Genomic DNA, 20389 nt, shown 5'->3' with positions numbered 1-20389 from the left:
TATTCCATTCAGGACTTACACAAGGCTGCATTTGGGGACACAAGGCTGCATTTAGAGGGACAGATGGCTGCAATTGGGGACACGTGGCTGAATTGGCGGGCACAGGCTGCATCGGGGGTAAATACATGGCTGCATTGGGGACACAATTGGGGACAGAAGGCTGCATTGGGGACACATGGCTGCATTAGTGGACACGGGCAGGCTGCATGTTTGGCCACGGATAAAGTTGTTAATATTTAATTTTATAACTTAATTCTGCATAAAACATTTAAGTGTCATTTCTTCATGAGATAATTTATGAGGGTGTGTTTAGGGGCGGGGCAGGGTAGGGGTTGGGCGGGGCAACTGGTGGCGAGTAACCCTTGAGGTCTGGCTAGTAGCTCAGGATTTGAAATTTTGAGCCCTGTTCTAGGGTGTTATAATAAAAAATATATATGTTTGGGGGTTCTAATTAGAGGGAAGGAGATGGCAGTGAAAACACTGGGGAAGCTCCATTAGAATTGCTGGTTTACTTGTCATGCCAACGGCCACCATAAGATGGTGCCAGATCACAGAAGGAAGCTTAGGCCTGCAGAAGGCCGCAAAGCCCCGGCCTCAGTTACCAGCCGGCGCGGCAGGGGAGCATAGAGACACAGGTAATTGAGGTCCCAGCTTTGCGGCCTGCTGCAGGCCTAAGCTTCCTTCCCAAGGTCGCTAATTCTAGTCGTAATTGCAACCAGGCGCCTGGAATTTGTTGAACCCTGCTCTAGTCCACACCACAGTTTTTGTACACTGTGCTTTACTATACCACACAGCTTCATTTTGTCTGTTGTGCAGTACAGTCCCTTTTCAAGCTGCCTCATTATGCAGTAGTGTACATTTCCCACTGCCCAATTCTGTGTGTCGTAATATTCATCTTTCTCTACACTGTGCCATTCTTTATGCTGTACTGAACATTCCAGGCTCCACATCAGCTCATTCTGTACTCGGTGCTGTTCTGTGCTTATTCCACACTATTCTGTACATTTCCCATTTCACAGTCCCTTTCTGTACAATGTGCTGTACATTCCCTATTTTACACTTTTTTTTTTGTAGAATACCGCTTCAACATCACCTCATGCTTTACTGTACATTCCCAATTTCACACTACTTTCATTCTGCAAGATGCACTGCACATTCATTTTCTGACACCTATTTTGTACACTATGCTGTAAATTCATTATTTCACACTGCACTTGTTCTGCAGGCTAAACGGTCCAAATCCTCCCCTGGTTCTAAGATTACCAGATTGTTGTAATGCCTATATAATAATAGTACTAAAAAGATTCCTGTATGCAACTTAGGGCTTACATTTCAGTTATTGCAGAGGTGTACCTTTTATAACTGAAGAAATTCTGAAAAGGTTTGTTTATTTAACTTATTCATTTAATGACACATAATTGCATAACAATACAACGCCACATCTCTCTTTGCTTTATCACCAGAAAGAGCAGTATGACAGTATTCGCTTTACACAGGAATGGAAAAAAAAAAAATGGTCCAGGAATAGTGTTCATTAGCTGAAAACTGAAAGTATTTAGGACATGTTTTCTGATATGCCAATTTTTGGTGACGTTTCTGAATGGTTTATACTAGTTTCAAACAGACTGTGTAATATTAGTGGGCTTTAGCCTTTCAATGGTGACGACTGGACGGGCACAGCCTGAACAAAAAACTAAATATTTTGCAAGACACAATAAATAAAATTCTAATAAGCTGTAAAGTTTACCACATTTGACATGATAAAAGTAACCAAGTAAAAAAGAAATATAAACCAATGCTATGCACCTTAAGGAAGTGGAACTAACCTTTTTTAATTGAAAGAAATTTGGTAGCATAAAACTTAAAATCTGTATTTTTATTTTATTCTTTGAAGAAAAGAAATTTGTTTTTTTTAAAAAGAAAAAAAAAAAAAAAAAAATAGCCTGACTAACATTCTTGTTTATAGCCAAATAACTTGTGATGTCAACATGCAAAAACACTTAGCATTATAAAATATACAGCATGTTAAACTCAGAAACTCCTTCATTACCAATTACTCCACTTCCATACTGTGACTATTCACCAAATGTCACCCCAGAATGCTTATTGGCTCCCCCCGTAAACAATCTCAAAATGCTCTTAGTAGAATGAAAGCTATCCTGAGTCCATTTAGTATTTAAAAGTTCTGTATAAAAAATGAACATTGGATTTGTGTCATTTTTCCACTGTTCCCCGAGTATGTGCATAACAGAAGTTCACGAATCCTTAAAAACAGGAGAAATTGTCTTCAGGATGAGTTTGGCCCATTGTAGTCCAACTGGATTATTCAGTTCAAAACACAGAAATAAGAGCAAACACTCCATAAAGTAAAGCACAAGGATAGGCGACCAGGAATTGTTGTCCCTCCATGGCTAAAGCAGAAATGAAGATTTTTGAAGCGGAGAAGCTACACCAACCAATGATCAAAGCTGTGAGAAGAACACCGACAATCCCTCTGCGAAATGAAACACAAACATGTCTTAATGACAGCTTTACACATTGCATTTGTCTGACTGAGCATCACAATTTATTTGTGTACTAGAGAAACCTTCAAACACTTAGCTTCCAGATGATGGTTAGTTTGTGCATGGTAGTGTGTATCCAGTGCAGGTTGGTGGCACAATGGGGGACATATGTCAAAACAGATTTAGTTACTTGTATGAAATTGCATACCCTCTCTGAAAATGAACATATTTGCGCATGTTTTAAAAAAGCACCCCTTCGCATTATGTTCTGAGGCTGAATCTCATTGTTAAAATAGTGCTCGCAGTTGGGGCACATGTGAGAAAACAAACGTTGCGTTATTTGGCAGCGCCATCACTCACAATTAAATCTTAGTAATAATCCTTCTGTTTTGTGAACAAACAGTTTTGCATGCAAATTGCACACTAGGTAATATGCAACTGCTTTGGGACTGAACTCCAGGAATTCAGACACTTTGACAATGTGCTGGAATGCTACGAGTTAGGTCCAACAAGGTGGATGCCACCTTGAGTACTTGTCTCTTATTTACATCTCCCAGTTTTTCTTGGAGCTTTTGGGGTACAGCTATAGGTAAACTCCCAAGCTCTCCCAAAACTCTGTGCTCTCATACAGCAGCAGCTATACCCACCCCTTCCCTTTGCTGTTCATTCACAGAAGCCTTTGTATTATGTGAACTCATTCACAAAATACAAATCGTTCTGCGATTGGGCAGGAGCAGGCACAGTGTCTGCATGCGACTATGCAGCTGCAGAAGCTGAGACCAGAAGGTCCATAACCATAAGTATAGAAAGAACTATGTTTCAGGCACTCAGTAAAAATGCAAATTAAGAGAGATAAGTCAATAAGGTGGCATGCCCCTTGCATTGAACCTAACCCCTAGTAATCCAGCTCAAATTTCTGAAGTTCAGCTTTAATAAAAGCCCCAAAAAAATCTTACAAGGAAAGACTAAGGACCTGATGCAGCTGATAGTTGAAAGTTTCAGGAATTATGCCATATAAAGTTAGGAGTATAAATTTGAGCCAATTATATTTGTAGAATAATCTGAAAATGAAAAACAATTTTGCCAATGATATGAATTTCCTGGGACCTGTCCAGGATAAACGGCTTTCATTTTTAAGAAATGTAAAAGTCCATTTTTAAAGAAGAGCAGATACCACACAGTGTTTGCTTCACAATGGACCTGCATGCTATGACTCATTCATAAAATGTAGAGCCCGGTGTGAAGCCCACAGTGTCTGTCAGCATTTTCTGTATAATGCTGCAAGGAACACTCCACATTGGGAAAAGATACTTGGGGTGGGCATGCAGAGAGCGCGGTAGTATGTTGTTAAAGGCTGCCTTGTTAAACCAAAGCAGATTTCTCTGGCCCCTTACAACAGCAGTAAAGTTTGTATTAAAGGAGAGCTACAAATAAATGATATGCAATATAGGAAAACACTTCTAATGATATTTTGTTATATGGGCTTAATAACTGCAAAAAAATTAAGTAAATAAATAAAAACAAAACCTTTTGACCCTGCCAAAAATAACCTCCCGTGCAGACTTATTTGCTACATTATTCCCAGCTGAGTGCTATAGAACAACAACTCCTACCTATATTATAAAGGATGGTTCTGCAGTCCTGACCTATGGGGACAATGCTGTTCCTCTACAGATACAGTAAGGGTTGTATGCATTGTCACCCTAGTACTGTACAGGAAGTGTGTTACAGGCTGGATCACCTGGTAAAATAAAAATAGGCCAAAATGCAGTCACCACATTTATGGACAGGTAAGCTGCAATATTACATTCTTCTTCTTCAATTTATACACCTTTACCATTTAGGGTAGATTTAAACATGCACCTACATTTCCCTTGACTCTGAAGCCTGATCTGCATCTGGATTGTGCTCCACAGACTGACAGGCGGTGAAGAAGAGATGCAACACCTCCTTTTTGCAGACAAATGCATTTGCATGCATTGCACATGGTTCCATGGAGTTTGTGGCACTTCCCCATTTACTTGAATGTGCAGGATTTGGTAAGCTTGCTGCACACCAAACGCTTCATGTTCGGGTCAACTTTCCTGTGGGGCAAAGCACTGTGGCCACGCCGTGTAAACATACTTGTCCACTTCCGGTTGCAGGTGGGGCGGTTGGTGGCCAGCAAAAATTTGTCTCAACAGTGCATTTTTGCTGCGCCCCCCCAACCGCAAGTCTAAATTAAAAGGGGATGTAAAGGTTTGTTTTTTATTTTCTAAATTGGTTACTTTAAGCTAGTGCATTGTTGGTTCACTTACCTTTTCCTTCGATTTACTTTCTAAATGTTTTTTTTCTTTTTTTAAATTTCTCACTTCCTGTTTCTCCTCAGTAAGCTTTCCACCATCATCCGAGCAGTGGAAAGTCATTTACACAGCTTACTGAACATCTTACTGAGGAGAAACAGGAAGTGAGAAATTCAGACAAAGAAAAAAAACATTTAGAAGGGAAATGGAAGGAAAAGGTAAGCGAACCAACAATGCACTAGCTTAACCACTTAACCACTTAAGGACCCCCCACTGTATATGTACGTCCTCTTTTTAAACATGGATATCTCAGTAACGGCAGCAGCTGCTGCCACAACTGAGATATCCATGTTTTCAGCTGGCGGCCGTGTAAACGATAACGGCGGTCTCCGCGGCGGATTCGCCGCGAGATCGCCGTTATCGGTGGCGGGAGAGGGCCCCCCCCTCCCGCCGCTTTTCCGCGCCCTCCGCCGCTTACCGGAGCCGTCGGTAGCGGCGGAGGAGATCCGATGCTGCCGCCAGGAGAGTGAGGACTTGAGTGAGGGCAAGATGGCCCCCACCCGTCCTCATAGCTCTGCTGGGCGGAAGTGACGTCAAAACGTCAGTCCCGCCCAGCCTCTTAAAGAGACAATTTTTTTTCTGTCATTTTTTTAAATGACAAATTTTCCTTTTTTTTTTTTTTTTTTTTTGCATTTAAGCCTAAATATGAGATCTGAGGTCTTTTTGACCCCAGATCTCATATTTAAGAGGACCTGTCATGCTTTTTTCTATTACAAGGGATGTTTACATTCCTTGTCATAGGAATAAAAGTGATCATTTTTTTTTTTTTTATATTTTAGTGTAAAAAATAATAAAATCAATAACATTAAATAAGAAAACAAAAAAAAATTTTTTTTAAAGCGCCCCGTCCTGACGAGCTCGCGCGCAGAAGCGAACGCATACGTGAGTAGCGCCCGCATATGAAAACGGTGTTCAAATCACACAAGTGAGGTATCGCCGCGATCGTTAGAGCGAGAGCAATAATTATAGCCCTAGAGCTACTCTGTAGCTCAAAAAATGCAACTTATAGAATTTTTTAAACGTCGCCCATCTAGATTTTTAAGGGTAAAAGTTTGACGCCATGCCACGAGCGGGCGCAATTTTAAAGCGTGACATGTTGGGTATCATTTTACTCGGCGTAACATTATCTTTCACAATATATAAAAAAATTGGGCCAAATTTATTGTTGTCTTATTTTTTAATTCAAAAAAGTGAATTTTTTCCAAAAAAAGTGCGCTTGTAAGACTGCTGCGCAAATACGGTGTGACAAAAAAGTATTGCAATGACCGCCATTTTATTCTCTAGGGTGTTAGAAAAAAAAAATATATAATGTTTGGGGGTTTTAAGTAATTTTCTAGCAGAAAAAAATGTTTTAGTCTTGCAAACACCAAATCTGAAAAACACCTGAGGTCTTTAAGTGGTTAAGGACCGGACCAATATGCTGCTAAATGACCCAAGGGGTTTTTACAATTCGGCATTGCGTCGCTTTAACAGACAATTGCGCGGTCGTGCGACGTGGCTCCCAAACAAAATTGGCGTCCTTTTTTCCCCACAAATAGAGCTTTCTTTTGGTGGTATTTGATCACCTCTGCGGTTTTTATTTTTTGCGCTATAAACAAAAATAGAGCGAAAATTTTGAAAAAAATGCAATATTTTTTACTTTTTGCTATAATAAATATCCCCCAAAAACATATACAAAAAAACTTTTTTTTCCTCAGTTTAGGCCGATACGTATTCTTCTACCTATTTTTGGTATAAAAAATAAAAAAATCGCAATAAGCGTTTATCGATTAGTTTGCGCAAAATGTATAGCGTTTACAAAATAGGGGATAGTTTTATTATTTTTTTTACTACTAATGGGGGCGATCAGCGATTTTTTTCGTGACTGCGACATAATGGCGGACACTTCGGACAATTTTGACACATTTTTGGGACCATTGTCATTTTCACAGCAAAAAATGCATTTAAATTGCATTGTTTATTGTGAAAATGACAGTTGCAGTTTGGGAGTTAACCACAGGGGGCGCTGTAGGAGTTAGGGTTCACCTAGTGTGTGTTTACAACTGTAGGGGGGTGTGGCTGTAGGTCTGACGTCATCGATCGAGTCTCCCTATAAAAGGGATCACTCGATCGATGCAGCCGCCACAGTGAAGCACGGGGAAGCCGTGTTTACATATGTCTCTCCCCGTTCTTCAGCTCCGGGAAGCGATCGCGACGGAGCGGCTATAAACGAATAGCGGCGCCGTCGTCCCGGATCGCTCCCCGCTGGTATCCGACCGCCGCATGTAGCGGGGGGGGGGGGGTCCTGATCGGACCCACGTCTAGGCAGGGACGTACAGGTACGCCAATGTGCCTGTACGTGCCATTCTGCCGAAGTATATCTACATGCGGCGGTCGGGAAGTGGTTAAAGTAACCTATTTAGAAAATAAAAAAACAAACCTTTACAACCCCTTTAAGCTGTACACATTCAGTGTTATGAACTAGAATAATACATAGCATGATCGATCTGTCTTCTACAAAAATGGTTGTTTACTTAACCACCAAATACTCAAAAAAATTACTTCCAGCTTAAAATAAATTATTTTAATGTCTACTTTGTCTAGGTTCCCTGTGTTTGTTCACAATAGCCAGACAAAAATAGGTTTGTATAAGTTTACACCTAAAAATTTGGGGGCATGGAGAAAAGTATCATGCACATCAGTAAATAAGTAAAAACACAGTGCAGCGCTAATAATAAATTCATATAAGTGCAAAAACAGTGATAAAAAAGTGATTACATATATGACTTTAAAGTTTTATTTGAATGTATGACATACAAAAAAAAGAGTGTATAACTAAAACATGAACAAATGAGTCACACCAATTGATAAAATCAGTGAACTGAAAAAGTCCAGTTATGGTGAACAAGTCCATAGAACGTATGTGTTGAATTAAAACATGATCCAAATTGTGCTGAATAGATTCCACTCACGTATATGAATTCATTATTAGCGCTGCATAGTTTTTTACTTATTTCTATACACATACAAATACAATTGTCCATTGTAGTGTTAGCTGCTGTTAAACTTAATTTAAACATTAGCGCAATATATTTTTACTTTTCCCCCCCCCCCCATTACATCAGTAAATGTCTTTCAGTATTTTGCGTTCTGTATCTTGTTCAATATGTTTATTCATTATGGGTAGCAATAAGATATGTAAAGAGTAAATAACACATTTATGTAGTGAGTTATTACAGCATGGGACATGAGAAAAAGTGCAGCATTGACAGGCGATGAACAGTAGGGAGTACGAACCAAGAACAGTTACCAAGACAGCAAATTACTTTAAGTTGTTCCATTAGAGTAAGTAACAACCTAACCAAAGAGGAGTAGACCGGATATGAGTGTTAGCTTGTCTAAAATAGAAATAATAGCAATCTGAACAAAACTGGATTCCAAACAGCAGTTTAAAGGGGTTGTAAAGGTTTGTTTTTTATTTTCTAAATAGGTTCCTTTAAGCTAGTGCATTGTTGGTTCACTTACCCTTTCCTTCGATTTCCCTTCTAAAAAAAAATGTCTGTCTAAATTTCTCACTTCCTGTTTCTCCTCAGTAAGTTTGCCTCCATCATCCATGGGGGTTAGTCAGCCAGAACAGCTTACTGAGGAGGAACAGGAAGTGAGGAATGCAGACAAAGAAAAAAAAACATTTAGAAGGGAAATCGATGGAAAAGGTAAGTGAACCAACAATGCACTAGCTTAAAGGAACCCATTTAGAAAATAACAAACAAACCTTTACAACCCCTTTAATGAAAGGGAAAACAAGGGTGTGTGTGTTTGGGGGGTGTGTGTTGGGTTCAAGTGTATCCAAAGCAAAAAAAACATTTTTTTTTTTTAAGTTTTGGATAGAGTGGTGATGGTTGAGAACCCTGTCACCATTAAGAAGTTTCACCGTTTCTGTTTCCCCCTTGTTACCACTGTCATTGTGCACTGAAAAGTTAGGAAAAATAAAATAAAAATCTAATTTGGAGTTGAAACACATACAGGATTAGAGGGAAAATTACATAAAATGAATTGAAGGCAAATCCCCTTAAAATGACATAGATGGCAGAAAATAAAAAAGGCCAATGCTTTGCCCAGCCCCTACCCTTCAAAATAAGTACATAAAAAAAGCCTTTGGCTTAAAGTAGAACTCCAGGAAACCTTAAATGCTTCCCTTGCAGTGAGCCACTTCAAAGATTAACTGGCTAATTTTTGTCAAGGGGACTGTATAAAAAAATACTTCTATTTGCAATACTCAAACACTTGAATATTCATGTTGACTGATATTTAATGGCACATAGAAATTCCCTGTGGTCACTGCTCCTATGCTTTCATTACATGGTTAGGTGCTACTTTAAAATGGATGCTCAATTTCTGGGTACATACTAGAAAACAGAAGCTAACATTTTATGTTGCTACAAGAAAAAAAAAAAAAAAAAAAAAAAAAAAAAAAAAAAAACACACCTTTTCTAAAAGAGGGTGAGAAGAAATTCTGTGGGTTACTTACTGCAAAGATAAGACTACAGCAAAACCGGAGAGGATAATCATAGGCAGGAGACAGTAGCCCAGGACACTTGAAACACAGCCAAAGGAAACACCGGTCATACTCATCAAGTTCAGAAGGCAAAACATCCCCAAACAGCCGATTGCACTGATCCCATAAACGTAACCAAACTGGATCTTTCCCGCCTGTCAGAACAGAAAAATAAAAAAGAAAATTGAAACCAATAACACTACCTGGTCCCCAAAGAATGGTGATACTTGGAAATTACACTAAAACATATGTGTAGATTTCCTCAAATGCTATGAAATTAGACCCGACTTTCAGATTTGTTTGCCAACACCATTTACGTATCATTTGGAAAATTTGCGTGTAACCCCATCATGGCAGTTTTGCCATAGAAAAAGGAGAAGTATTTACTCCAGAGGGAGGGATCAGGAAGCTTGCCAAGCCACACATGTAGGACACCATCTTGGGGTAAAGAGAGTAATCTGCTTGTAGGGGTAACAGACCGCACAGCAGGAAAACATGCCTTACCCCTGTTGGAAATCTGCAGTAAACGCTACCTTATAGTTATACAGCAATTTATTTTTTCTAAGTAACCTGCAAAAGAGGATGAATACGTACCTCTGTCTCAGGTGGTGACTCCAATATTTGCTTTGTTGCAGAGCTCCAGCCACCACTGGCATCCAATATTTGTGGGTAGTTTTGGATGCTGTGTCTACCACTGCATGCTTTGATTCCACTATCTGGCAGCTACTTCACTGCAATGCACAGTATTGATGTTTGGGCTCATAGGTGAAATGATTGTGTGCAGTAAGATGCGTGGCTTTGCACACATACAGTTTTGGTCTGCAACAGAGGAATAACCAGAGTTGTCTCTCACCAGAGGTTATGTATCCCTCTTACTTTTTTATAGGGTACATATAACAAACTACAATAAATATTTATATATATATATATAAAAAAAAAAAATACAATATATTATATGGGAAAGAAACTGTAGTACAAGTAATAACATAACGCAAACCACTCAAGGCCCACACAGCCTGCATGAGGCGTTTAAAAAAAAGTCTAGAGCTGCATGCCTGCAGCCTACGTGAGTGAATAGAGATACAGCGGCTATTTGGACACAGTTGCAGATCTGAGTACGACAAGCATGCAGGGTGGGATGCATAGTCCTGAATTCACACTGCCTGCATGCATGCATATGCAGCATTGTAAACAAAGGCCTCATCATCCATTCTTTATAACCCATATTAATCAGTTCCCTCTGGAGCAATTTTTTCAAACTCGTCAAAGTTTGCATTTTTGGCTAAAACATTGTACATTATCTGAAAGCAGAGGCTCTTTAGAATAAAGAGTAAAGATTGCAACTACCATGCCTTAAACGCAGGGTCTGAGAGGTTGATATACTGCAAAAAGATTAGTTTTATACTCCCGGAATCATAAAAAGGCATCTTGAAATAAAAGCAAATGCATAATACAAGTAATTTACATTATACTCCAAAAGACAATAGGCATACCAGCAGTAGTGTGGCTCCAAAAGCAAGGCAGAAAACCATTGGACCTGCCAGATCTGTCTCGTTCATGATGCTGCCATCTGCTACTTTTAATGGGTGGAGCACAGTTAACGTTTTCTGCCATATGTGATCAAAGTTGATTCCAAGCTCTGCGGAAAAAAATACAAATAGTTAAAGCGGTGGTTCCCCTAAAAATAAAATGTTGACATCGCATTTAGCAAATAAATTACAGTTAGAATCGGGTTGTTTTATTTAAAAAATACCTCCGTACGTATCGTTTCCATTATTCGGTCCCACCGCCACTTCCGGGTACGATGCAGGCGGTGGGCGTTCCTAATTGATTGACAGGCATCCGAACGACGCATCCATCGCGTCACGAGATGCCGGAAAAAGCCGAACGTCGGTGCGCATGCGCCGTATAGAGCCGCACCGACGTTCGGCTTTTTTCGGCATCTCGTGACGCGATGGATGCGTCGTTCGGATGCCTGTCAATCAATTAGGAACGCCCACCGCCTGCATCGTACCCGGAAGTGGCGGTGGGACCGAATAATGGAAACGATACGTACGGAGGTATTTTTTAAATAAAACAACCCGATTCTAACTGTAATTTATTTGCTAAATGCGATGTCAACATTTTATTTTTAGGGGAACCACCGCTTTAAGAATGCAATACAAGAAAACAGTTATTTAAAAGACCACTTTTTAAATGCACTACCGATGTAGCTCAACAGACCTTGACTTACTTTAGCTAGCCATGAACATAACTGAAAACTACTTTCTGTAAATAACATCTCGCAACTAGAAATATGAAATGCACACTTTCATAGCCTTTGATTTCCATTCTATTGAACCTGGCCATAAATACAGAAATTTGATGATAATCTTACACACCCATTACTGCCCATAGTACAGTAACACTCGGTGCCAATGTCTAGAAATGCCAGCCGTTTTAAATATTTAATCCAGCTTCCTGTTTTTCACTTAAAAGTGTTATCACTAACAAACCATATACATACATATACACACACACACACACACACACACACACACACACACACACACACACTTTAGACATTAATTGAGTGTTGAATTATTTTGAGGGGACAGCAAATTTACACTGTTATACAAGCTGTACACTCTCTACTTTGCTACAATGTAAAGTGTCAGTTCTTCAGTGTTGTCACATTAAAAGATATAATAATATATTTACAAAAATGTGAGGGGTGTATTCACTTTTGTGAGAGATATACAGTTGTATACAAAAGTTTAGGAACCCCTGACAATTTCCATGATTGCCATTTATAAATATTTGGGTGTTTGGATCAGCAATTTCATTTTGATCGATCAAATAACTGTAGGACACAGTAATATTTCAGTAGTGAAATTAGGTTTATTGGATTAACAGAAAATGCACAATATGCATCAAAACAAAATTAGACAGGTGCATAAATTTGGGTACCCCAACAGAAAAATCACATCAATATGTTTAGTAGAGCAGAAATAACAGCCTCTAGACACGTCCTATAGCCTGTAATGAGTGTCTGGATTCTGGATGGATGTATTTTGGACCATTCCTCCTTACAAAACATCTCAAGCTCCGTTAGGTTTGATGGTTGCAGAGCATGGACAGCCCGCTTCAAATCACCCCACAGATGTTCAATGATATTCAGGTCTGGGGACTGGGATGGCCATTCCAGAACATTGTACTTGTTCCTCTGCATAAATGCCCGAGTAGATTTTGAGCAGTGTTTTGGGTTGTTGTCTTGTTGAAATATCCAGCACAACTTCAATGTGGTGACTGCTGATATTGAGTGGAATCCATGCGACCCTCAACTTTAACCAGATTCCCATTACCAGCACTGGCCACACAGCATGATCGAACCTCCACTAAATTTTACTGTGGGTAGCAAGTGTTTTTCTTGGAATGCTGTTCTTTTGCCGCTATGCATAACGCCCCTTGTTATGACCAAATAACTCAATATTGGTTTCATCAAAATGAAGCTGGCTTGTCCAAATGTGCGTTTGCATACCTCAAGTGACTCCGTTTGTGGCGTGTGTGCAGAAAAGGCTTCTTTCGCATCACTCTCCCACACAGCTTCTCCCTGAGCAAAGTGCGCAGAATTGTTGAAGGATGCAGTGACACCATCTGCAGCAAGTTGATGTTGTAGGTCTTTGGAGGTGGTCCGTGGGATGTTTTTGACCGTTCTTACCATCCTTTGCCTCTCCAATATTTTATGTGGCCTCCCACTTCTGGCCTTAACGAGAACTGTGCCTGTGGTCTTCCATTTCCTCACTATGTTCCTCACAGTGGACACTGACAGCTTATATCTCTGGGATAACTTTTTGTAGCCTTTCCCCTAAACCATAATGTAGAACAATCTTTGTTTTCAGGTCATTTGAGAGTTGTTTTGAGGCCCCCCATGTTGCCACTCTTAAGAGGAAAGTCAAAAGGAACAACAACGTGCAATTGGCCACCGTAAATACATTTTCTCATGATTGGATGCACCCGTCTATGAAGTTCAAGGCTTAATGAGCTCACCAAACCAATTGTGTGTTCCAATTAATCAGTGCCAAGTAGTTACAGGTATTCAAATCAATGAAATGACAAGGGTGCCCAAATTTATGCACCCGTCCAATTTTGTTTTGATGCATATTGTGCATTTTCCGTTAATCCAATAAACCTCATTTCACTACTGAAATATTACTGTGTCCTTCAGTTATTTGATAGATCAAAATTAAATTGCGATTTATAAAATATATGGGTGTCTGGATCAGCAATCATGTAAATTGTCTGGGGTTCCTAAACTTTTGCATACAACTGTATGTATGTATGTATGTATGTATATATGTATTTCATGCACTTCTGCTGATGCTCTCTCCTCTGTTACAGAAAGACTTTGGACCAAATGTAAGCCCCTGTTATTTCCACCTATAAGCTTAAGCTCAACATGGGCAGATATCAATGCTACATGTACAGCCTGCATCTGTGATCCAAGATGGTAACAAAACCCTTTAATTCCCCTTTCACAGTTATACCACTTGTCCCACGATTTGTGATGGCAAAGTAGCATAAAAAGTCGTTTCCCATGATTTCCAATGACAACCATTCATATTAGTCCTACTATAAAGTAGTCCCTGCACTGATTTGGTCCGATTTTGATGCCACTTACACAAGCATTCCCTGAAATTGCAGCAAAATCGCGGCCGCAAAATTGCGAGCCTTTGAAGTTGCAGTAGTGTGAAAGGGGCCTTAAAGTAAAAATATTCCTGAAGCACCTTGTTAATAAATCCAGTTATGTTTGTATCCAGGATTTTCATCTAGAATAAATGCACATGCTGCTTATGTAGTGCCCACATTTTCTCCAAACATGTAATGAATGAATTCGTTTTTAAGGAAGGCAGCTGTAACCTATTAGATTTAAATGATTACAGTACAGATATGTGACCACTACATAATAATTATTGAAAAGCTCACATGTACAGTATATGCATGTCTGCTGCATAACCACACTGCAGCGATATACAGATTGCAATAACCAAAAGATTTTACCTTCTAGTAAAGGTGGTTCGTCATCAAAAGAACTTCCATACACAGATTCTGTGGAAGTTGGAGTGTAAGTTTGTGTTGGCTGATAGATTTGTCCTATGTAGGGTTGCTGCGGATTCATCATATCTGGAGGAATGAATCCACCTTGTTGCCCATAGTCATAATATTGTCTGTGCATAAAAGTTAAATAAGCAAAAAGTTATCCAAGTAACACAATACATCGACATCTCATATTTTGCCTATAGATACAGAAAGGTTTATTATAAAAGATTGGGGAACATAAAAATCCCAAACATACAGAAGCAGACAGAAAACCTCCAACCCACTCCTTTTCAATTATTAATCTTGGCGATTAAAGTGGTTGTAAACCTTTTTAATTTTTTTTTCTACAGGTAAGCCTATATTAAGGCTTACCTGTAGCTAGCCTGGATATCGCCTAAACATACATGGTTTAGGAGATAAAAAAATAGCAAAAAATAAAAACCGCAAAGGTGATCAAATACCACCAAAAGAAAGCTCTATTTGTGGGTGAAAAAAATATGTCAATTTTGTTTGGGAGCCCCGTCAAACGACCGCACAATTGTCAGTTAAAGCGACGCAGTGCCGAATTGCAAAACGTGGCCTGGTTTTTGGCCAGCCAAATGGTCCGGGGCTGAAGTGGTTAAAAAGCAGAACTTTACCCATAACAACTTGATCAAAAAATTATGATGTTTAGCAAGGAACATACATTCCACATTAATAATCATGCTACTAACATAAGTGTGTGCTGTAAATTGCCTCCAGCATTGCTCCCGTTTCCTTTTGCTGGAGGCTTTGATTTTGCTGAAGCCCAGAGCCTTGAACAGCAGTAGTTCATAAAGTAGAATTAAACCCATCGATTTAACAGTAAAAAAAAAAAAAAACGAAAAAAAAAAACAGTTACATTCCTGGAATGCCTGAATTGCTAACTGTCACATTTGCTTGTGTTCTCAACCAAATCGTCAAACTATGAAATGGCTGGTGTCATAACTGATCACATGTGCAGCATTATGGCAGTTACAAATCAAACAGAAGCAGATTCCTTGGCAGCAAAGTATAGGAAGGTTCAATTCCTTTTTAAGGCCGTCAGCAGATCAGCTTCGGCACAATGCCTAAAAATGAAGAGCAACTGAGCACAGGGTTTGACAAATTTGCTTGTAATCTAGGAACCAGCTAAAAAATTTAGGAGCCAGAAAACGCGGCCCGTCCCGACGAGCTCGCACACAGAAGCAAACACATACGTGAGTAGGCCCGCATATGTAAACGGTATTCAAACCACACGTGAGGTAGCGCCGCGATGGTTAGAGCGAGAGCAATAATTCTAGCTCTAGACCTCCTCTGTAACTCAAAACATGCAACCTGTAGAATTTTTTAAACATCGCCTATGGAGATTTTAAAGGGTAAAAGTTTGTCGGCATTCCACGAGCGGACGCAATTTTGAAGCGTGACATGTAGGGTAAAAAATTAACTCGGGGTAACATTATCTTTCACATTATAACAAAAATTGGGATAACTTTACTGGTGTCTTATTTTTTTATTAAAAAAAGTGTATTTTTTTTCCCAAAAAAAGTGCGCTTGTAAGACTGCTGCGCAAACTTGGCGAGACAGAAAGTATTGCAACAATCGCCATTTTATTCTCTAGGGTTTTAGAATAAAAAATATATATAATGTTTGGGGGTTCTAATTATAGGGAAGGAGATGGCAGTGAAAAATTACACATTAGATCTGCTGTTTTACTTGTAATGCCAACGGCCACCACCAGATGGCGCCAGGTCACAGAAGGAAGCTTGGGACTTGACAAGGCCGCAAAGTCGCGGCCTCAATTACCGGCGATCGCGGGTCCGCCGCGATCGCGCGTTGGGGGAGGTGGGGACGCACGGCGACACAGCCTCAATTACTGGCGGGCGCCAGGTCACAATTGCGACCTGGCACCCGGATTTTGTCGAGCCCTGACTGAGCATGTGATGTGCAGAGCAGGGGGAAACAGCATATTACTGAATTTTAAACAGTTTAGGCACTTATTTGTTTTACATAGCTATACCTGCAAAATGGGCCTAAAGTGATCTAGCAGGACTTCATTTTCTGACTACAAAAGTTCCACTTTAAGTAAACATTAGTCAAGAACTGTCATCTGGTCCTATTAAATCTCAAAATGTATATGAAGACATTTTTTTTTATACAAAGTTTTGGATGGAGTAGGGAATTTTTAAGGCCACTGCTAGATGTGATGTCTGTCTCCTGTCTGATATTTCTCAACTTCCTGTCTCAGAGACACAGCAGGAAGTAGGAGATCTCTCCAAAGTGGAAATTCCATCTTAAACAACTATCACCAAGTTTCTATATTAGAAGATTTCACCTCAACTCCTGTTCTGTGACAACACAAAATGTTTGCATTTACAGTTGCTTTTTGTTTTGGTGACAATAGTCACCAGAAAAAGCATAGCAGTTGAATCTCGACTGCAGGGACACAGTCTACAAAAAAAAAAGAAGAAAAAAGACAGAGAATCCAACTCCTCTGCATTTAATTTACTACTGAACAAAAAGCTTTTAGCTTTACATACACTATAACTTGGGATCAGTGGCATGGAAAGTACTGAAGCCGCTGAACCATCATGACAGCCAGGGAACTAGCATTTTTAGGTGGAAATGGGGATGCTTACTAAGAATAGGTTTTCTTAAAAAGTGGTCTCTGTAGTCTTGTAACTATTTTCTTGGTCCTTCATGGTCCCCTGTAGCTCTCACTGGCTCCTCCCACTAACCTTCATGTTACTGCACAAAAAAGTGAAGTCGGCAGAAGAAACCAGAGAGAGGTGCGGGGGAACACAGAGATCCACACTCCCAGAAGACATTGATGGATCATTTAACATGTTACCTTGGTGAACTACAGAACACATGCCCCAAGTCATGAAAAGGAGTAGAAAGGGAGGTGTTCTAACACTTCCTTCTTAGGGTGGCAACGCTGCTCCTTTGTAGATACAATACAATGAGTGAGCGTTGGAACAGGAATTAAGTAACTGGCAGGATCACCAAGATTGACACTCCCAGAAGACATTGTGAGGTATTATTTCTCAAGTTACCTCGGTGAACTAGAGAACACCTGCCCCCACATTATGAAGAGGAGTAAAAGGGGAGTTGTTCTAACACTTCCTTCCTAGGGACAACGCTGCTCCTTTGAGAATACAGTACACCGAGTGAGCATTGTCACAGGAATTGTGCTACTGGCAAAATCACCAAGTTTAAAATGGAGATCCGCTTTTTTTACAAATACTGCAGCTGCTGACTTTTAAAATAAGGACACTTATCTGTCCAGGGCGCCGGCGATGTCGGCACCCTAAGCCGATCCATCCCTCGGCTCTCGGGTGTCGCCATCTTCGGTAAGGGAATCAGGAAGTGAAGCTTTGCGACTTCACTTCCTGGTTCCTACTGCGCATGCGCGACTCGCGCTGTGCGTTCCCACTGGTCCCTGCTGTCACCTGAGACCTGTGCATCTCCCAAAAGACAGCGGGTGGGGACGGGAAAGGGGCTGGAAGTCGCGTAGATACCCGCTTGTGGCTTGGGTATCTATGCCTGGAAGTGGGAGCAGAATACCTGTATTACACAGGTATCTGCTCCCTCCTCCCCCTGAAAGGTGTCAAATGTGACACTGGAAGTGGGGAGGGTTCCGGAAAGCAGAACTTACATTATTGGGTGAAACTCCTCTTTAAAGAAAAAAAAAAAAAAAAAGAAGACAACCACATCCATCTGGTAAACTGCAATAAAGAAAGGGTTTTTCTTTTGAGTGCAACCCATACCAAAGCTATAAGTACAAAAAAAAAAAAAAAGTCTTACTTGTTCTGTTGTCCTCCACCAGGATTGTAATTGAATCCCTGAGCTTGATCATCAATGCTATAGCTGGTTTGGTAGAAATCTTGATTGAAGTTTTCAAAATTAGACATTGTAGCAGCTCTAAAAACAAATGAAAATAGATCACACAGAAATATAACACATGTACCTCTGGGTGACACGATAACCCTGCCCATGGGTAGAACAGTGACAGTATATCTGCAAAGCCCATTCCCCCGAATCCACCTATTGTGACAGATCAATACCACCCACCAAACACAACCCATTTACCTGAATGTGGCTGCTCTGCAACCATTTGTAATGCAATGGTTGCGATTTTTTGTTGGGTTAAAACAGACGTTGGGGAGGCAACAAAACGCCTTCTAAACTCTCACCACTTGTCAAAATCCCTTTGAAGTGTGATCCACTGCTGAACGCTCCTCACAGGGCACCGATTGTGTAAATGTGCTCTGCAGGAGCCTGCATATTTCCCCTATGATGCACTGAGCACACTTGCAATGCTTTGCAGGCTCATTTGCAAAAAATACAAAAAAAAAAAATTCTGCCAATATGGGTGAATGTATTATGTTTTTGTAAAAGATGGACTTTGCCTTTAAATAAATTTAAGAAGAAATCCACCGTGCATATTAAAGCAGAGTTCCAGTCTTTTTTTCAGTTTATTAAAAGTCAGCAGCTACAAGAAGCGTAGCTGTTGATTTTTAATTAACGGACACTCCCCTATCCCACGTTCCAGCAATGCGGCCACCCGAAGCCTTGCTCCTCTCTGCTGCGCCATCATTGCAACTGTGGGCGCCCGGCTGTGACTTCACAGCTGGGCACACTCTGCTCTCTCCTAGTGGCCAAGCAATCTTCTGGGACTTGTCCCAAAAGACTGCAGATAGGGGGGGCACCTAGGGGAAGAGGAGACGTGGAGGAGTCGCCTAGGCAGCCAGAAGACGGAAGGAGGCAGTGGGACAGGAAGTGCCTGCCAAAACCAGGTAACCACCTCCCCTTAAAAAAAAAAATGATAATTACATGCCGAATGTGGCAGGTAAGGGGGCGAGATGTGCTTAAAGCGGAAGTTCTACTTTTGGGTGGAACACTGCTTTAATTTGAAAGATGTGATTAGTCTGATCACATACACAGAGCACTTGTTATCTTATGGCTTCCTCTACCCTTAGGCAGCTAGAGCAGAAGGTCCAGACATTCCACTGCTCACAGCAGAGATGAGCAGAACCTTTGCCTGTCAACAAGCCAGCAGCGGCGTGCCTTGCACGCAGCCAGCAGCGGCGTGCCTTGCACGCAGCCAGCAGCGGCACGCCTTGCACGCAGCCAGCAGGCGGCACGCCTTGCACGCAGCCAGCAGCGGCACGCCTTGCACGCAGCCAGCAGCGGCACGCCTTGCACGCAGCCAGCAGCGGCACGCCTTGCACGCAGCGGCACGCCTTGCACGCAGCGGCACGCCTTGCACGCAGCGGCACGCCTTGCACGCAGCCAGCAGCGGCACGCCTTGCACGCAGCCAGCAGCGGCACGCCTTGCACGCAGCCAGCAGCTGACTGAGAGGCAGCCTTGCACTGAAAGTAAGGAAGGGGTGACATCTGTGTCTGCTGTGGCCCACTAATCACATCCAAGATGGTGGCACCCAGCAGCTCTCTCTAAGCTGTTTCTGCTATGGAGCTATTCCCACACATGCTAAAGTAAATTTAAATCGAATGCTACATTATTCTTAACACTAAATAAAATAATCTAGGAGCAGGTACTCTTCTTCTTCAGCAAACATAGTGACACCTCCAGACGAGCACACAAGTGACAAGGATGTGACTATGATCGTGCAATTTAAATAAAAGAACTCTACCCTCAGAAGTCACGGATGACAGAGAAAGCAGACACATAACATAACATAACACAGCAGCAGCTGACAGACTCACCAACTTACCGAACCGCTATCACTCCAACACACTTCCGCAGCTACGTGTCAAACCAAAGCCCAACTCTGATCGCTTCCGGATCACGGGGTGCACACAATGTCACGCATGCGCAGCTCTACCGAACCTCTGCACCAATCATTGGTCCCGGCGCGTATTTAGGTAGCCCCGCCCGTCCTGGCCGGAAGCATTCAACAGTCAGTGTA

The 20389-nt window shown here is 41.1% G+C and overlaps 1 protein-coding gene across 2 annotated transcripts; it reads right to left on the bottom strand.

The window, feature by feature from the left end:
* Positions 1-1374: 1374 nt before the first annotated feature.
* Positions 1375-20301, bottom strand: YIPF5 (Yip1 domain family member 5). Of its 2 annotated transcripts, none has more exons than XM_040344597.1 (6): positions 20195-20301; positions 18264-18380; positions 14421-14587; positions 10874-11019; positions 9354-9535; positions 1375-2494 (listed from the first exon to the last, which is right to left on the bottom strand). In XM_040344597.1, exons 2-6 carry the CDS (start codon positions 18368-18370, stop codon positions 2332-2334), a joined length of 765 nt encoding a protein of 254 aa, XP_040200531.1. In that variant the 5' UTR covers positions 18371-18380; positions 20195-20301; the 3' UTR covers positions 1375-2331. The 2 variants fall into 2 exon arrangements, with proteins under 2 accessions (XP_040200531.1, XP_040200529.1); XM_040344595.1 differs by having other exon boundaries at positions 20187-20293.
* Between the last annotated feature and the right edge of the window lie 88 nt (positions 20302-20389).

This window comes from Rana temporaria, chromosome 3 (assembly GCF_905171775.1).
Source record: "Rana temporaria chromosome 3, aRanTem1.1, whole genome shotgun sequence".
Classification (NCBI taxonomy): domain Eukaryota; kingdom Metazoa; phylum Chordata; class Amphibia; order Anura; family Ranidae; genus Rana; species Rana temporaria.
This window is presented reverse-complemented; position numbering and strand designations above follow the sequence as displayed.